Source organism: Dendrobates tinctorius, unplaced genomic scaffold, assembly GCF_039654945.1.
Source record: "Dendrobates tinctorius isolate UK_male_01 unplaced genomic scaffold, ASM3965494v1 ptg000120l, whole genome shotgun sequence".
Lineage (NCBI taxonomy): Eukaryota > Metazoa > Chordata > Amphibia > Anura > Dendrobatidae > Dendrobates > Dendrobates tinctorius.
This window is the reverse complement of record NW_027361788.1, coordinates 31,270,025-31,290,230: the sequence shown is the minus strand read 5'-3', so window position 1 is coordinate 31,290,230 and position 20,206 is coordinate 31,270,025. Positions and strand designations below refer to the sequence as shown.

At 44.6% G+C, this 20,206-nt stretch overlaps 1 protein-coding gene across 1 annotated transcript in view; it reads left to right on the top strand.

Moving 5' to 3' along the window:
- Positions 1-5,207: 5,207 nt before the first annotated feature.
- GPSM1 (G protein signaling modulator 1) overlaps positions 5,208-20,206 on the top strand; it is a 317,946-nt gene continuing 302,947 nt past the window's right edge. The window contains exon 1 of the mRNA XM_073541041.1: positions 5,208-5,736. Coding sequence (XP_073397142.1) covers positions 5,678-5,736 — 59 coding nt within the window. The 5' untranslated portion in view covers positions 5,208-5,677. The remainder of the gene's footprint in view (positions 5,737-20,206) is intronic.

Here is a 20,206-nt window from a genome sequence, read left to right as displayed (position 1 = left end):
GGAGATGGAGGCAGGATGGAGATGTTGGAGACGGGGCAGGATGGAGATGGGGCAGGATGGAGATGGGGCAGGATGGAGATGGGGCAGGATGGAGACGGGGGCAGGATGCAGATGGGGTCAGGATTGGAGACATTGGGGGCAGGATTGGAGACGATGGGGCAGGATGGAGATGGGGCAATATGGAGATGGGGCAGGATGGAGACATTGGGGACAGGATTGGAGACATTGGGGCAAGATGGAGATGGGGCAGGATTGGAGACGGGAAAGGATGGGGGCAGGATTGTAGACGGGGCAGGAATGGAGACGGGGGCAGGATGGAGCCGGGGCAGGATGGAAATGGGGCAGGATTGTAGACATTGGGGGCAGGATTGGAAACGGCAGGATTGGAGACGGGGGCAGGATTGGAGATGGGGCAGGATGGAGACGGGGCAAGATGGAGACAGGGCAGGACTGGAGTCATTGGGGGCAGGATAGAGATGGGGTAGGATGGAGACGGGGCAGGATTGGAGACATTGGGGGCAAGATGGAGACAGGGCAGGATTGGAGACATTGGGGGCAGGATGGAAACATTGGGGCAGGATTGGGGGCAGGGTGGAGATGGGGCAGGATTGGAGACATCGGGGGCAGGATGGAGACATAGGGGCAGGATGGAAACATTGAGGCAGGATTGGGGGCAGGGTGGAGACGGGGCAGGATTGGATACAGGGGGCAGGATTTGAGCTACAGGGGGCAGGATTGGAGACACTGGGGGGCAGTATGGCAGACACAAGGGGCAGGACTGGAGACATGGGGGCAGGACTGGAGACACGGGGGGCAGGATTGCAGGTACAGGGGGCATGAATAGAGACAAAGGGGGCAGGATGAAAGACATGGGGGCAAGATTGCAGGTACAGGGGGCATGATTGGAGACAAAGGGGGCAGGATGAAAGACACAAGGGGCATGATTGGAAACAGGGCAAAATGGAGACATGGGGAAGGATTGGAGACAGATGAGGCAGGATCATGGGGCAGGATGGATACGATGGAGACAGATGGGGAGATCATATGGGGCACAATGGATACTCATGAGGGTGGGATGGGAGAACATATGGCTAAAGCCAGGAATGAGACACACAGGGGCCAGGATGGGGGATATTATTACCATAGGGGCTAATTAAATTATATTATTACTGCAGTGATGTATTTATTTTATTTTTTAAGTATACTGTTTTAAATGGGGGGGCAGTCCTGTTACTGTGTAGAGTGTTACTATGTTGCCTTTTTTTCTTCATGTGATGTAATGTAGAAGTTGGGAAAAAAATGTGTTCTGCAAGTGGAGCTCTAGATAACTGTGTTATTTCCTGCAGAGACGAGCCCTGGCTGGAAGAAGTGATGGCGATCTGTGCTGGATGAAACATGAAAAGCTAGGATGAAGGACTTTACCTAGAGACGTTACTGATGAGTTATTGTGTTACCTATACACTGACACTATATACTGTATACAATATACAGAGGTCCTGTGTATAATGTCACCAGTGATCACTATATTACCTGTACGTTATATACAGAGCTCCTGTGTATAATGTCATTAATCACTGTATTACCAGTACACAAACACTGGATAGTAAGTACAGATCCCTGTTATGAATGGGTCACCGAGGAGGAAAACAAGACTAAGCCAAGTCACAGAAAACCAGAGAGGTTGGTAACTACGCGGATTGCAGACCCCTGATCCTAACCACACAACTAACAGCAGCCGTGGAGCATACCTACGATGATTCTAGACGCCTTGTCACAGCCGGAGGACTAAATAAGCCTAAAGCAAGAAAAGGGAAAATCTAAAACTGCCCCAGAGCAGACCCCAAAGGAATAGAAAGCCCCCACACGTATTGACGGTGAGACAAGATGAAAACACGAACACAGGTAGGAAAATAGGCTGAGCAAACGATGGGGCCCACACTAGCTAGAAAGGACAGGAGAGGAAAGATACTGTCTGCAATCACGCCAAAAAAACCTGCAAAAATGTCCAACACTTCTGATAGCAAAAAAATACCCTGAAGTCACTAGACTTCTCCCACTATATCAGCACTCTGGTATATTCTGAGAACAGAGCAAAAAGAGGCCAATCTAATAAGGGACAAAAAGCAAGCTGGCACATACAGTGACATAAGAGTGGAAATTCAGCACAGCCCCAGCCGGGGCTGGCTGACCACACAAAAAACTGAATAGACCAAACCAAATCAAATGTGAACATTAGCAAAGACAATTTACCTTGAGAAGGAGGAACTGAGTTGGAAACTAAGAGCTCAGGAGGCAGGAAAAAATCACCAGCATGGGAATAGGGAGTCAGCTGTCTTAAATCCAGTCTGAGACTCCAGATGTCCACTCCTCTTCCTCATTATCAGGTGGCAGGTCTCTGTTAATTAGATCAGCTTCACTACCTCCTGCCACCACCAGAGGGAGCCTGGAAAGAGAACTCACAACTCCTCTGTCAGCACAACCAGCTCCCTCGCCAGAAACCAGAGGCAGACCAGAAAATGCTTTCACAACAGATCCCCTGTGTATGATGGCACTTATGGCGATAGTATTTTTTTTTTTATTACTGATCAGTATTGTAGTATTCAGTCACTATTTGGTGGTAATATATGGTCTGGGCATGATGTTGCTGTATTTGTCCCTTGTATGTGCTATTATTTGGTCACTTTGTGGTGGTAATATGTGGTCTGGTCATGGTGCGGTGGTATTTGTTCCTTGTATGTGATATTATTCGGTCACTGTGGTAGTAATATATAGCCTGGTCCTGGTGTGGCGGTATTTGTTCCTTGTATGTGGTATTAATTATAGGTCACTATGTGGTGGTAATATTGTGTCTGGTCATGGTGCGGTGGTATTTGTCCATTTATGTGATATTAATGGTCATTTTAAAAACTGAAAAATAAATACAAATGTACCTAAATTGTATTGCATATTTTAACAAATATTTAATCGTTTACAGTACAGTAGAGCTCGGCCAAAAGTGTCTACAGTGTTGTGATGGCGGCTTAAAAAATATTTTGGCGAAAAAAAAAAATCTGCCGATTATATGTGTGATCTGGTGATGGGAACTGTTGATGTGTGATTGGTGAGAAGTGGAGTTTTCCAAGAGAGGGCGGTGGGACTGTGGACAGTTTGAAGGGTGGAGGCGAGGCTGGGGTGGAGCCTGGGCGGAGTCTTACGGGAGCCCCGAAAATTTTCCCAGAATGGGGCCCCGAAATTCCTAGTGGCAGCCCTGCCTCTGTCCATATGCTGTAGCAGTTCAGGAATGTGCGGAGTGCGGACACTGGACATTGTGGAATGGATGGATCCTCTTGGTCTGACCTGCCCTGCCTGCTCCAGGTAAGAGTACTACCAGAGCTAAGCAGGACTGAGGGACTGGGATCGAGGCGCAGGCATGATTTTGAGGGGCTCCTGGGGTGGGGGAGAAATGAACATTGCAGGTATAATTTTGGGGGGCTCCGTCCTGGGGGAGAACTGAAGCATGATGGCCTGGCTGCTCATGAATGGGGGGTCCCTGGCCTGGGGAGAAGGGAAGCATGGCATTGGCTGCTCATGAATGGGGGGGGCCCTGGGGAGAAGCATGGCTGCTCATGAATGGGGGGGCCCCTGGAGAGAAGCATGACTGCTCATGAATGGGGGGCCCCTGGGGGAGATGCTTGGCTGCTCATGAATGGGATGGCTCATGGGGGGGGAGAAGAAACATGAATCGGGCGGCCCACATAGGTGGAGAAGCAACATAAACTGGGGGGGCCACATAGGGTGAGAAGCACTATGCCAAAACTAGACTGCATATGGGGGAGAGCATTATGAAACAAAGGGAAACGGGGGTGCCTATATATATTACCTATCTATATGTTTACATAACTTTGCCCTATGAAGGATGGGGGGGGCGACAAATTTCTTGCACAGGGGCCCACTACAGTCTGTGTCCGCCCCTGTAACACAGGATCCACCATTCACAATAGGTGATGTCACAGATCACTTCTTCCTCCTGTACAATGACTGATAACACCTCCGAATATACAGCAGATTATGCAGGAATCACCATTCACAAAAGGCGATGTCACAGATCACCTCCTCCTGTATAATGTCTGATAACACCTCTATATACAGTAGATAACACAGAATCCACCATTCACAATAGGTGATGTCACAGCTCACCTCCTCCCCCTGTACAATGTCTGATAACACCTCTATATACAGTAGATAACACAGGACGCACCATTCACAATAGGTGATGTCACAGCTCACCTCCTGTATAATGTCTGATAACACCTCTATATACAGTAGATAACACAGGATGCACCATTCACAATAGGTGATGTCACAGCTCACCTCCTCCTCCTGTATAATGACTGATAACACCTCTATATGCAGTAGATAACACAGAATCCACCATTCACAATAGGTGATGTCACAGCTCACCTCCTCCCCCTGTATTATGACTGATAACACCTCTATATACAGTAGATAACACAGGATGCACCATTCACAATAGGTGATGTCACAGCTCACCTCCTGTATAATGTCTGATAACACCTCTATATACAGTAGATAACACAGGATGCACCATTCACAATAGGTGATGTCACAGCTCACCTCCTCCTCCTGTATAATGACTGATAACACTGCTATATGCAGTAGATAACACAGAATCCACCATTCACATTAGGTGATGTCACAGCTCACCTCCTCCCCCTGTATTATGACTGATAACACCTCTATATACAGTAGATAACACAGGATGCACCATTCACAATAGGTGATGTCACAGCTCACCTCCTCCTCAGTCCCTATCTCAGAATTGCTGGTAGGGTCTTAGTGATGGGGCTCTGAGCTATTGGTAAGCTTCTCCCATTATGTGGAGAGAGCAAAACGTCTTCATTTGGGGGTGAGGGGCTGAAATAACACTTTAACTGCTGAAGAGCTGCAGATTGCTGATCCCTGATATACAGGAAGCTATAACACTTGATAAATTAAAACTATTCCATAAACATGTTATATAGTTTTCTGAGGATTATTTAATGATAAATGTACACTAATGACAAGAAAATATTCATTATTTTTCGATACTATGTCTTTGTCTTTTCTAACTTTGGCTTGAAAGGGGTTAAACCTTCCAGTGTCCTGACAAGGAAGTGATTCATGGTCTCCTGCCACTTGTAACAAACTCTTTCCTTTTCAGTGTCCTGATAGGAAGCACAGACAATCAGACATCGGCTCTGGAGGACCTTGCTAGCACAACTCTTCGGCAAGGTTTATCGCTTTTCTCCAGCCCGGCGGTGCTAGCGATGAGGACTGCTCTCCAGCCAGGAAGAGGTTAATCTGCTATTCTCCTTCCTTGGACCAATTCTGCAGGAAGCAGCCTGCTGCATCCAGACATTGGGTGATAGCAAGAGAAATAGAGACAAAAGGGGGAGGGCGGCAGGGTCACAGTGCAGAAGAAGGAGGACAACGAGACCCTGACAATACCAGCATTGGATGACATCACATGGAGGGGGAGTGATTTGTGGCTCCTGTAGACTTTGTGTGTAACATACATCACTTCCTAGCTGCCATACTCTGAAGGGGGCACCCTGGCTGCACAGCCTCCCTCTGCCTTCACCGTCTAGCTGGATGTTGGACCCAATTGCCTTGATTGCATGACCTGCACCGCCAATACATGGCTTTCCTACCTAACAATGGATTGCCCCATCCTCCAGCCAGGAGAGTGTATTCAAGGTATGTAGCGGAGACATGCCCTGTGTACATTGCATACAGTAATAATGGGGAGGGAGGAGGGGACTTCACCTATTGTGTATATCTCCAGAACTGTGGCTGGATTATGATTGCATTCAGGAGCTGCCGGGTTGTCAGGCACATTGATACCCTTAGCCAAGGGCATGCAACAATGAGGATGTGAGCAGAATCTCATTGCCTGAACCGCAGTCCTAGAACAGGTGTGTACAGGACAGGTGACACCACTGACATTGGCTGCACATTGATTTATGTTTACTTCTACCAGAACTAATTCTATGTTGTATGTTGGCAGCATGGTAGGGGGAAGATATTGTGTTATGCACAGGAACGGAGAAGTTTTTGCCTATGTACAGCAGGTTTCCTGTGCTGGAACAACTAGAAGCAGGGCCGGTGTTAGGGGCAGGCAGACCAGGCAGCTGCCTAGGGCCCCCGCTCCTTCAGGGGCCCCCAGCCAGCGGCACATCACACAGCCACTATGGGGCCCCTGTGAGGCAAGGGGGCCCGCCTGCCCCCAGCGCCGACTCCCGCTGCCGCATTGAAAGAGGCAGTGATGGAGGAGAGAGCGTAAGCTGACGCTCCCTCTCCCATCATTCCCCGCTCTGCCTCTGACACAGCTGGAGCGCGATGACGTCATCGCGCTATCACTGTGTGCCAGACAGAGCAGGAGGAGACAGGAGCAGCCAGCAGCGCGGGCACAAGGGGAAGGTGAGGAGTGTTTTTTTTTTTCCGCAGCATGTGCACGGCGGATTTGGTTTTCCATAGGTATACATGGTACTGTAAACCGCATGGAAACTGCTGCGGATCCGCAGGACCAAATCCGCTGCGGATCCGCAGCAAAAACCGCAATGTGTGCACACACCCTTAGTGATCCATTAGTGATTGTTCTGTCCCCATCATTCTTTCTCAGACGGTGGAAAGAGGCCGGGAAACAAGTGTTGAACGACTTCTTCAATTTTGTCGATCTCACTCATTTAGCGGCCTGAGCTCAGCGCATGTAAATACAATCGAAATGCTTCTGTGATGTGCAATATATTAGCATTTGGGACCCCATTTTAAACTTTGCCTAGGGCCCCACTTTGCCTAAAACCGGCCCTGACTAGAAGCAATGGGATGAAACTGAATGGGAGGAGACACAGATTAGGTATTAGAAAAAACTTTTTGACAGTGAGGTTGATCAATGAGTGGAACAGACTGCCACGAGAAGTGGTGAGTTCTCCTTCAATAGAAGTCTTCAAACAGAGGCTGGACAGACATCTGACTGGGATGATTTAGTGAATCCTGCTTTGAGCAGGGGGTTGGACCAGATGGCCCAGGAGGTCCCTTCCAACTCTACCATTCTATAATTCTAACACATCCGATACCAGATGTTTTCTTATTTTGGGATTAGCCGTGCAATAATGAACATCCAGAAGGCAAAAACATTGAAATATATACATATTTTTTTTCACTAAGTTTGTTCACCATGGATCTATTGCATATGTCCTACAATGACATAGATATATCCTAAAAAGTATTCTTAAGGCTGAGTTCACACGTGGCGTTTTTTTCGCGTTTCCGCGGCGGTTTTAACCGCGCGATTTTGCAGCGAAAACGCGAAAAATAAGCATCCCATGCATTCCTATGGGATTCCGCAATGCTGTGCTAATGCTGCGGTTTTTACCGCGGCGGAATCGCTTCGCGGTAAAAGCCACAGCATGCTCATTAATTTGCGGAATCATGGCGATCCCGCACCCATAGGAATGCATTGTTCCGCTTACATCCCGCATGTGGCTGTGCACACCATGCGGAAAGTAAGCAGAACAATTGCGGATGGTACCCACGGTCCGGAGGAGAGGAGACTGTCCTCCGGGCTTTGGGTACCATATCCCTGAAAAAAATAGAATTTAAAATAAAAAATATTGTTATTCTCACCTTCCGGTGTCCCGCGCAGCCTTCCTGCCTCTCTCCACGCTCCCGGTCCCAGTAATCCTTTGCGAAAATGCCCGCGATGGCGTCCGTTCTCGCGGGATCGCGAAGTCTCGCGGTCATTCGCGCGACGTCATCGCAAATTACCGCGAGACATCGCGATCCCGCGAGAACGGACGTCATCGCGGGCATTTTCGCAAAGGATTACTGGGAACGCCTGCGCGGGACGCCGGAAGGTAAGAATAACACTATTTTTTATTTTTTTTTTACATTCTATCTTTTACTACTGATGCCGCATAGGTGGCCTCAGTAGTAAAAAGTTGGTCACACTTGTCAAACACTATGTTTGACGAGTGTGACCAACCTGTCAATCAGTTCTCCAAGCGATGCTACAGATCGCTTGGAGAACGCTAGCATTTTGCAGGCTAATTACGCTTGGAAATCACTAGTTTTTCCGCGGGAAAATCGAGGGAATTTAAAATGCGATTTTCCCGTGGAATGGAATTTTGGAATTCTCGCGGTAATTTCCGCGAGAGTTCCGGTACGTGTGCACTTAGCCTAAGAATCAATGGGACAGCATCCGGAATTTCTGATTTTCATACAGATGTACATGACAACTTTTAAAGAGATTTCCCACAAAATATATTTTATCACCAATGCACAGGAAGATCGGTTTGAACATCCTGGGTGTAGCACTACGCTATTCACTGTTTAGTGCATTGCCATTTAATAGAAGAGAATGGAGCTACGGTTGAGCACCCATATCACTTCTCCATTGACAGAGGAGACTTACGGGCCCCCAGTCCAATCACAAATCTTGTAAAACCTCTTTAATGACTCAACTAAAACTTTTCCAACTATAATAGTGTTAAACCTTGGATATATTAAGAAAGTTGTATATTAAGGTTTAGTGGCCCTTTAAATCATACATGTTGGAAATGCTATGCCAAGCAATGAGTAAAAATTGGGAAGTAGTAGCACATTCTACTCTTCTTTTTCCGGCCATCCCATTGACTATGAATGGAGCAGAGGACGTGCATTGGGCACAGGCAGGGTCCTGGTCATTGGGGATCCCAGCTGTCAGGCTCCCAGTGATCAGGATAAGAGGCAACTTGCTATTTTGGGAATTATGATTATTATTTATTATTATTGCGCCATTTAATCCATGGCGCTTTACATGTGAGGAGGGGTATACATAATAAAAACGAGTAAAGTAATCTTAAACAATACAAGTCACGACTGGTACAGGAGGAGACAGGACCCTGCCCGCGAGGGCTCACAATCTACAAGGGAATAACCCCTTTAGTTTCAGCATATTTTATGTTTATGACTTTGTACGTGGTTGTTAAAGAAATAATGATGAGAAAGTTTCTATATGTCCATCTGAGATCATGTAAACCAGTATATTTAAAGGGGTTGTCTACATGTCTTATTAAAGAGAATGGATAAAGAGAAGGGCTGCTTGCTTGGAAAAGCTGGAGGACACTTATAAGGGTGCTGTGTAATAGTAAAATACAGCAGTGTGGGTACAGTTATTGCTTTGCTTTGTGTTCAGCAGTCAGACATTCCCTCAAGGGTATTCACAGAATTTAAGTTACCGTATCCTCTCTCCTATATTTTACTGAACCGTGGGAGTCCGACCACTGGGCTCTTCGGTGATCCTGAGAATGGGGATCTTGCACTCAAGATCTGGGCTCTGCCCTAAATGGAGTTGAGGTGTGCAGGCTCAAAATCCGCTCCATTTATTTTTTATGGTACTGGCGGAAAAAGCAGAGCACTATACTCTGATATCCTTAGAAGGCCATTGACAATGAATGGAGGGTAGGTTGACCACTTCTAGGCTGGTTCTTGGGTCTCCTGGAGGTCTCAGCAAACTTTTGATCATGGGAATACCACTTTTTATTCTGTTTGAATTTTGGTGTAACTTTAATACTTAAAATTACACACTTTGCTGCACCTGAAAGAGATAATGCGTGAGTTATAAATCACCTCTTTAGACTCTGAGATAGGCATGGCATACCTGAAAACGGGCACAAGAGGGTTTAATTGGCCAGTAGGCCCCGAGCCATGCAATTCATTAACTTACAGCAATAAATGTTTCTTCTTACAATATCCTGCTAGACTGGCTGCTCTGAAGCCACGGGACAAAGGACCTTCTTTGTATAGCATACCTAGTACAAGATAGGTAATGAAGGTATAAGGCGATGATCATGTGAAAATGAACTTTCTTCTGTGACGTGTTCTACTATATACGTGATGCATTTTCTGTCTCCTCGTGTCACGAATATTGTTCCAGTGATATGTAATTGTCACAGTCAATAACAGGCAAAGGACATAATCAATGGCAATCTTGGATTTTCATGTGACACTATGGTCACCTAATATATATGGTAATATACTGTCTGTTCGAGTACTTTTTTTTTTGTTTGTTTCATAAAGGCACCCTGCTTGGAATCCTGGCAAGATAATCTTTTCATGGGCGCAAATTCAAGGGCTGCTTTTATGACATGGATGATCCATGATACCATCTTGGCTTGGTCCAAACCCTTTTACACATTGGTTTTGTTGGGGCCAACGATACATTTAATGACGCTCTGTACGGTAAACCAGTTCTAGAAATGTGTACAAATAGCCACACCATGCAGTGACTAATTGCACGCTTACAACCTTGGCTGCCATAATAAAGGTTACTAATGGTCTTTTGAGGATTGTTCTGCAGCGCTGATTGTACTTGGGCACGGAAATCATCAATATCCGTTGCTGGCAGCTCCCTTTGCAAATGCCGATCAATGACATCTCAGATGTGTGCAATAGAAGACAAGTCCAGAGACACTGCAGCCATGGGAGCATGTTTTGGCTGCTCACAGTAGCATGAGCAACATGCAGCCTGTTACAAATTGGAGAAATGGCCGTACCGCTAGGTCCATGATTAACCCATTGTGTACTTCAAGTGAAATTGGACGTTATATATTAGAACTAAGGCTAAGTTTCCATGATGAGTATTTCTGCACCAATTAGCTAAATATGGTTACTTTTGTTTGTTTTTTTTTACATGCGTTTTTTATTCCATTTTTTTTTTGTTTAGCTGTCTTTTTTGGCCCCCTGTTGGTATATTCATGTTTTAAATAAAACTGCTTTATTTTGAATATTACCTGTTCCTTAGGCTGGGTTCACACTTCGTTAGGGGGCAATGCGCTGACGTTATGTAACGGGTCCGTTAACGCACCCATTGGCCGCAATGACACTAACGCATACTAACGCATACCAAAATCGGCATGCGTTAGAAAGTATGCGTTAATTCATGACGCACCCTCGAACGCTGCTTGCAGCGTTTTTGGGTGCGTTGGCAGTAACGCACAGCGAACGGACCCGTTCGCTGTGCATAGCACTGTATGGGCTAACGCTAGGTAGCGCATGGTACCTTAGCGCTACCTAGCGTTAACGCATACCAATAGCGGTAGGTCACTAAAGATGTCAAAAATGACATCAGCGTTAGCGCATCCGTTTAACGGATTCCCTAACGCAATGTGAATCTAGCCTTAGTTTTGGAAAAACTTTATTGATAGTCATGTGCGGAATACATGCATTTTTTTTGCGTTTCTGCAGTGTAAGCACACTAAAATGCATATGGCGTCCTTTTTCTCTGTATCTAGTTTTGTTAGCCAAGAGAGCATGGTCATCAGATAGTTTGTGGGAGTGTTCATGTGAACACATCCAGTCAGTGTCGGACTGGGGTGCCAAGGGCCCACCAGTAACACTGACTTTGGTGGCCCACATGCATACAAATATTACATTACCCTCGTTCACAAATTTACCTATATCTCTATATAATAAGAAGCTGGGTAGTTTGATTAATGAATGATGAGATTCTGCCTTTTTCTATACAGAATCAATTGAATTATGCCAAGTACTTCTCATACAGTGGGGTTAGGGGCTCAGATCTGCACAGGGGCCCACCGGGGGATTGCCCTGTTACCCTATGGGCCAGTCCGAGCCTGCATCCAGTTGACTAATAAGACAACTAGATTTTTATACAGGTCAGAGGGGGCCATATCTCAAGAACTGAGAGGAGCAGGAACAAAAGAAACACAACACCAGATTCAGGAGAAAGCGCAACTTACACCGGGCTAAACAAAATAGTATATACCACAAGTCTTTAAGAGGAGAGACCCTCATACACCTCTGAAAAAAGCAACCATAGGGGAATAGCGTAGCATGCATGCGGTGAGGACGTGTCTCCAGAGTGCTCCTGCTGCATTCATCCTGTAAGACACGTCCTGAGGCACAATTTCTGGAATTAAAGACTTCTACTTGGTGGCTGACGGGTCCTGGAGGCTGGAGGTGCTTTTTTTGGTGGTGAAGGTGACCCGAAGCAGAAAGATCAGCAGGGAGGTTGGAGCGGAGCCATCAGACATCCAAGATGGTGCCCCCACATCCTGTGGCCAGAGGCAGAGAGATGTAGACTGAGATGCAGCAGCCAGACTGTAGCAATTCGCTCAAAGAGCATTGCGCACCGCCCACAGAAATGGAGATCAGTGACTGGCACACAGGAGAACATCACAATATCCCCAAAAGGATCTAGATTTGCTGTATTCGTTCATGAGGAGGAGGATAATATCCCCCACGACACAGCATCACACTCCCAGGTGCACAATAATGTAGAGCTGACTTCCAAGCACGCAGAGAGCACCCCTGGTGTAAAATCCTTAGGGGGATCCCCATCTTTAATGGATGTCTTAAACTAAACACTGTTAACAAATGTAATTCCACACAGTCCACGCTAAAAGGACAGGCTATATACAGGAGGCCATTCTGAAAATCTGGCACGATACGCCGAAAATGGCGGAGAGCACAACTGCTGTGAAGGGGGGAGTCGGGGAACTGTAAGACGCCCTCCCACCTATCCACAAAGACATTCAGAGTCAAAGCAAGCAGTTGCTACTTTAATGGCCAAGAATGATATGTTGGAAAACCACACGCGGCGTAATACTATTGGGCTAGTGGGTGTTCCTGAGAAGGTGGAATGGAGAGACTCCGATGGCTTTTTTTTTTTAAGTGGCTGGTAGATGCCTTCTTTCAAAAAGTCCTCACTCCTCTGTCTGCAGGGTTCCCAAGAGACCCAACCCAGAGGGCAAATGTGCTAGGCCTATCCTAGTTAAAATCTTACGTTATAAAGACCGGGATATCATACTGAGGAAGGCACAGGAAAAACCGCAAAGTATCCTTTTTTCAGACTTCTCTGTGGAAGTCCAGCGTAAAAGATCCCTGTACATAGGCATTAAAAGAAGAATGAGATCACTTTGGTTGCAATATTCCATGATTTACCCAGTGAAACTGAAAATGATTGCACTGGGTTCCACCTCTTTCTTTGAATCTCCCAAAGACGCTTTAAGATGGCTGAACTTTTACAAATGGCAGATCCAACAGGAGGCTCCGCAAGCTAAAAGGGGCTGAAATTCTTAAAATTCTTGATAACACTGGTGGTTTTCGTGACTAAACGTGGGGTGATTAAAGTCTGTCACATATGCTTTCTCCTTGATTGGTTCAATGTGGAAGTTGCAAGTAGTAGTGTGTTATGGTTAATTACACATATATGCAAGTTATATGGTTTATCTCTAGTGCTACAGGCTCTATGTAGGAGACAATTGATAAAGGATATTTTATTTTAGGGTCTTTTTTTTTTTTTCTTTTAAGCATTCACCGAGTGGTTGTGAGCTGCTTTTGGCTGCATCCCTAATGGGTAAGGGAAGGTTCATAGTGTTTAAGGGAGGGAAAGGTAGGTGATACTTGTTAGCTGGGTTGAGGGGGGGGGGAACCCTATCTGCTGCGCAAACCTGCTGAAGTCTGGATTATATGGGGGGGGGTAAAATATCTGAAATGGGTGACATTGACAAGAATGTTGGCATTTATTCAAAGAATATTTAGAATTGAGAGTCCTCAGTGGTTGATACCTTTTAATGGCTAACTGAAAAGATGGTAACAAATTGCAAGCTTCTATCTACTGGCTAACACGGTACAAAGATATACAGTTGTGGCCAAAAGTATTGACACCCTGCAATTCTGTCAGATAATGCTCAGTTTCTTCCTGAAAATGATTGCAAACACAAATTCTTTGGTATTATTATCTTCATTTAATTTGTCTTAAATGAAAAAAACACAAAAAGAATTGTCCTAAAGCCAAATTGGATATAATTCCACACCAAACATAAAAAAGAGGGTGGACAAAAGTATTGTCACTGTTCGAAAAATCATGTGATGCTTCTCTAATTTGTGTAATTAACAGCACCTGTAACTTACCTGTGGCACCTAACAGGTGTTGGCAATAACTAAATCACACTTGCAGCCAGTTGACATGGATTAAAGTTGACTCAACCTGTGTCCTTGTGTGTACCACATTGCGCATGGAGAAAAGAAAGAAGACCAAAGAACTGTCTGAGGACTTGAGAAACCAAATTGTGAGGAAGCATGAGCAATCTCAAGGCTACAAGTCCATCTCCATAGACCTGAATGTTCCTGTGTCTACCGTGCGCAGTGTCATCAAGAAGTTTAAAGCCCATGGCACTGTGGCTAACCTCCCTAGATGTGGCCGGAAAAGAAAAATTGACAAGAGATTTCAACGCAAGATTGTGCGTATGTTGGATAAAGAACCTCGACTAACATCCAAACATGTTCAAGCTGCCCTGCAGTCCGAGGGTACAACAGTGTCAACCCGTACTATCCGTCGGCGTCTGAATGAAAAGGGACTGTATGGTAGGAGACCAAGGAAGACCGAGACATAAAAAAGCCAGGCTGGAGTTTGCCAAAACTTACCTGAAAAAGCCTAAAACGTTTTGGAAGAATGTTCTCTGGTCAGATGAGACAAAAGTAGAGCTTTATGGGCAAAGGCATCAACATAGAGTTTACAGGAGAAAAAAAGACGCATTCAAAGAAAAGAACACGGTCCCTACAGTCAAACATGGCAGAGGTTCCCTGATGTTTTGGGGTTGCTTTGCTGCCTCTGGCACTGGACTGCTTGACCGTGTGCATGCATTATGAAGTCAGAAGACTACCAACAAATTTTGCAGCATAATGCAGGGCCCAGTGTGAGAAAGCTGGGTCTCCCTCAGAGGTCATGGGTCTTCCAGCAGGACAATGACCCAAAACACACTTCAAAAAGCACTAGAAAATGGTTTGAGAGAAAGCACTGGAGACTTCTAAGGTGGCCAGCAATGAGTCCAGACCTGAATCCCACAGAACACCTGTGGAGAGATCTAAAAATGGCAGTTTGGAGAAGGCACCCTTCAAATATCAGGGACCTGGAGCAGTTTGCCAAAGAAGAATGGTCTAAAATTCCAGCAGAGCATTGTGAGAAACTAATTGATGGTTACCGGAAGCGGTTGGTCGCAGTTATTTTGGCGAAAGGTTGTGCAACCAAGTATTATGCTGAGGGTGCCAATACTTTTGTCTGGCCCATTTTTGGAGTTTTGTGTGAAATGATCAATGTTTTGCTTTTTGCTTCATTCTCTTTTGTGTTTTTTTCATTTAAGACAAATTAAATGAAGATAATAATACCAAAGAATTTGTGTTTGCAATCATTTTCAGGAAGAAACTGAGCATTATCTGACAGAATTGCAGGTGTGTCAATACTTTTGGCCACAACTGTATATCTTTCCTGCATTTATTCACTAATTTAGTAAATGGGTGTATCAGTTAATTTTATATCTTGGAATATGAGGTTTGAGGAACAATTCCAAAAGACAGGCAATATTTGAATATGTAAAAATGATCAACCCAGCAATAATAGGGCTACATGAGTCGCATATGACAGAAGATCTTATTAATTTAATGCCTATGTCCTGGATGGGGTTTGGCCTGCACTCTTTCTATTCCAACTACTCTAGGGAAGCCAGTTTTATAGTGCATAAGTATTCCCTTTAAATGCACAAGCACCTTCAGAGATGATGAAGGGAGGTTTGCAGGTGTCCATTGCTTAATTTCTCATTTTGAATGTGCCTTTGTTGTAGTGTATGTTCCTCTTCCTTAAGCCCCCGTTACACATAACGATGTCCCAGCGATCCCACCAACCATCCGACATGATAGGATCACTGGGACATTGTTAGGCTGATTGCTGGTGAGCTGTCACATAGACAGCCCCTCCAGCGATCAGGACCAGCGACGCTGGACACTGGTTTCTAATGTAAACATCGGGTATAAAGGAGCCGCGGCTCCTGGATACCCGCTGTTTACCTTGGAAACCGGCGTACACGCTAGTTTCCAAGGTAAACATCGAATATCTAAGAGCCACGCGACTCCTGGATCCCCGCTGTTTACATTAGAAACCAGCGTCGCTGATCGCTGGTCTCTCGCTGCCACACGCAGCGATGTGCGCTGAATTCGTGGTTCCATTTACCACAGCAAGTTTTCCAGGTCCTGAAGCAGAAAACAGCTTCAGACCATCACACTACCACCACCGTATTTTACTTTTGCTATGATGTTCCTTTTCTGAAGTGCTGTGTAACTTCTACACCAGATGTAATGGGACATACAGTGGGGGAAAAAGTGTTTAGTCAGCCACCAATTGCGCAAGTTCTCCCACTTAAAAAGATGAGAGAGGCTTATAATTGACATCATAGGTAGACCACAGCTATGAGAGTCAAAATGAGAAAACAAATCTAGAAAATCACCTTGTCTGATTTGGCAAGATTTATTTTGCAAATTATGGTGGAACATAAGTATTTGGTCACCTAAAAACATGCAACATTTCTGGCCCTCACAAACCTGTAACTTTTTTAAGAGGCTCCTCTGTCCTCCACTTATTACCTGTACTAATGGCACCTGTTTGAACTTGTTATCAGTATAACAGACACCTGTCCACAACCTCAATCAGTCACACTCCAATCTCTATTATGGTGAAGACCAAAGAGCTGTCGAAAGACACCAGAAACTGTAATTGTAGCCCTGCACCTGGCTGGAAAGACTGAATCTGCAATAGGCAAGGAGCTTGGTGTGATGAAATCAACTGTGGATGTAATAATAAGTAAATGGAAGACATACAAGACCACCGATAATCTCCCTTGATCTGGGGCTCCTTGCAAGATCTCACCCGTGGGGTCAAAATGATCACAAGAATGGTGAGCAAAAGTACCAGAACCACACGGGGGGGACCTAGTGAATGACCTGCAAAGAGCTGGGACCACAGAAAGAAAGGCTACCATTTGTAGCACACTACACCACCAGAGACTCATCCAGCAGTGCCAGGCGTGTCCCCCTGCTTAAGCCAGTACATGTCCGGGCCCGTCTGAAGTTTTCTAGAGAGCAATTGGATTATCCAGAAGAGTATTGGGAGAATGTCATATGGTTTAATAAAACTAATGTAGAAACTGTTTGGTAGAAACAAAACTTGTCGTGTTTGGAGGAGACAGAATGCTGAGTTTCATTCAAAGAACACCATACCTAATGTGAAGCATGGGGTGGCAACATCATGCTTTGGGACTTCTTCTCTGCAAAGGGACCAGGACAAATGATCCATGTACATGAAAGAATGAATGGGGCCATGTATCGTGAGATTTTTAGTGTTAACCTCCTTCCATCAGCAAGGGCATTGAAGACAAAATGTGGATGGGTCTTTCTGCCTGATAATGATCTCAAGCACACCGCCAGTACTACAAAGGAGTGGCTTCATAAGAAGAATATAAAGGTCCTGGAGTGGCCTAGTCAGTCTGCAGATCTAAACCCCATAGAAAACCTTTGGAGGGATTTGAATGTCTGTGTTGCCCAGTAGCAGGCCCAAAACATCACTGCTCTAGAGGAGATCTGCATGGAGGAATGGGCCAACATATGACCCACAGTGTATGCCAACCTTGGGAAGACTTAGGTTGTGTTCACACGTAGCATTTTTTTTTTTTGCGTTTTCGCGGCGATTTTAAACGTGCGATTTTTGCCGCGAAAACGCAAAAAAAAAGCATCCCATGCAATCCTATGGCATTCTGTACATGCAGTGCTAATGCAGCGGATTTTTCCGCGCCAGAATTGCATCGCGGAAAAATACGCAGCATGCTCATTCTTTGTGCAGAATCGCGGGAAAATCCGCACACATAAGAATGCATTGTTCTGCTTACTTTCCGCACTCAAGGCTGGAGGCTTAAACCATTTTGGCTTAAAATTATTGACTGTAGCAATGTCAGGGGACAACTATCGGAATTTTTTTTCCTCTACTTTCGGCTCGTCGCACATAAGCGTGTAATAGAATGCAACAAAGGCCTTCTTGATGGGTGTGATAATAAGAGAAATAAAGTCAGTTAAGGATAGCTCACAAGAGAGAGGGGTACACCTGAAAAACAGAGAGTTTGGGATACTGAATTGTTGTTTATTCATAATAGCCCTGAAAAGCTATCACTGTGGAAGGAACCGGAAAAACAGCTTTGGGCATTCCAACTAGAGCAGGACGATACTTAACATATGTTTATAAAACAGCAATTCTATGACAAAGGAGAGACCACGGGTTGGATACTTGCAAAGATGGCTGAGGTCCAAAAGGAAAATGCTATTATATATCAATTGAGGGATGTAGAGGGCAATATGGTCATCAGGACCCCGGAAATACTAAAGATATTACATTGCTTGTATTCTAATCTATATTTGTCTAAGGTCAATTACTCACAAGATGATTTGTTGGATTACCTCTCGGGGAGAACTGTCCATTGTCTGGAGGCTAAAGATCGTGTTTTTTTTTTCTAGATCAGCCAATTCGCTTGAAAGAAGTTCTTCAGACTAATAATAAGGCCCCTGGATTGGATGGCCTTCCACTAGAAATCTATAAACTTTTTGAGGACAAAATATTACCGAGCTACCTGGAAATGATTAATAATGCATTTTTATCAGGGCAGTTACCCAAGTCATTATATAAGGCGATAACAGTTGTTCTGCACAAGGATGTAAAAAAATAGGCCTGTAAGTCAGGTAGTTGTCTATCTCATTGCTGATGACAGATTTTAAGATATTGGCTAAAATTCTAGCCTCCCGACTGAGTACGGTTATTGAATCAGTAATTCATCCAGATCAGGCTGGCTTTATGCCCTCTAAGTAAACTGCTGTAACCCTACAGTACGTAGGTTTTGTTTAATTTGCAGGCGCCACAGGTGGATTCTAGTCGGAAGGATGTCTTGTCCTTAGATGCCACCAAAGTAGTTGAAATTGTCAAATGGGGTTGTATTTGGGCAGTTTAAAAAAAATAATTGGTCTTGGCCCTAACTTTATAAAATGGGTTATGCTGATGTATAAAGCACCAACTGCTAAAATAAGAGCAAACAGTTATGTTTCTGGAAACCTTGAGCTTCACAGGGGAATGAAACAGGGCTGCCCAATGTCACCCTTACTTTTTGAACCATTACCTACTAGACATACTAGTGAGTTTTAAATATTGGTAATTGTGAAGACAAGATTGCTCTGTCTGCAGATGATCCCTTATTTGTCAATAATATTAACACTTTGCTTCCAATTATAATGGGATTTATAGAGAGATTTGGGTTTTTCTTGGGATTGACCATAAATTGGGCAAAGTCTGCTCTGCTTCTCTTGGACAATAAAGACATCTGAGGACTAAGAAGTTGTTTCATGGTCCCAGTAGTCTCCACATTATAATATATATATATATATATATATATATTACAAGAGAGGCAAAAAATTATATCCCTCTAAACCTGAGACCATTGGTAAGTTCCAGAAATAAAGTTAAAGAATGGGGAAAATTGCGGCTTTCAGCCTTGGGAAGGACGAATTCTGTCAAAATGTGCCTAATGCCTATCATTCTTTATGTACTGCTTAATTCTCTCTCTTGGATTCCCAAATATTGGTTATGCATAACATTTTTAGGAACTTGGTTTGGAAAAGGGCTGTACCCAGGATAAAGATGAAGAAAGTACAGTTGCCCAGAAATGTGGATAGTTTGGCCTTGCCACATACTTGGGGTTCATTTTTAGCCTGTCCATTTCAACATTTTAGAAGAATGGCTTTGAAAGAAGTATAGGGGGCAGGCGTCAAAGTGCTATAATTTCTTGAGGGGTAGGTAATTTAGTAGAACTACTAGAGTCATGCAGGTTTAGGTTCAAGGCTGGATGCTTCCCGACTTTCAATCTTGTCCATAAAATTTGGTGGGCATGTAAGAAATGGTTGGGAATGAGAGATTATTCCAAGTTCACCCCTATCTGGATTAACCCCTGTTTGAGGGAATTACAACATTTGGAAGATTTTGGAAATGGAAAAGGTGAGGATTCAGATACTTGCATCAATTATATAAGGAGTGTTATTTTTTGAGCATTTAAAACAGACTTTTAATTTGTGTAATTCTTCAAGTATCTACAAATACAGCACGCTGTTAGAGCTAAGGGGTCTATCTCTGGTCTGTCCATCTCCTTAAATAGGGTGTTGGACACTGTGGTAAATGCAAAAAATACTAAAGGTCTTTATATCCTTCATGTATAACTTCTAATTACTAAATATTCATGGGCAACCCTATGGCTGTAGTTAAATCCAGGTGGGTGGAGGATAAGGGACAAATTACTTCAGAGAA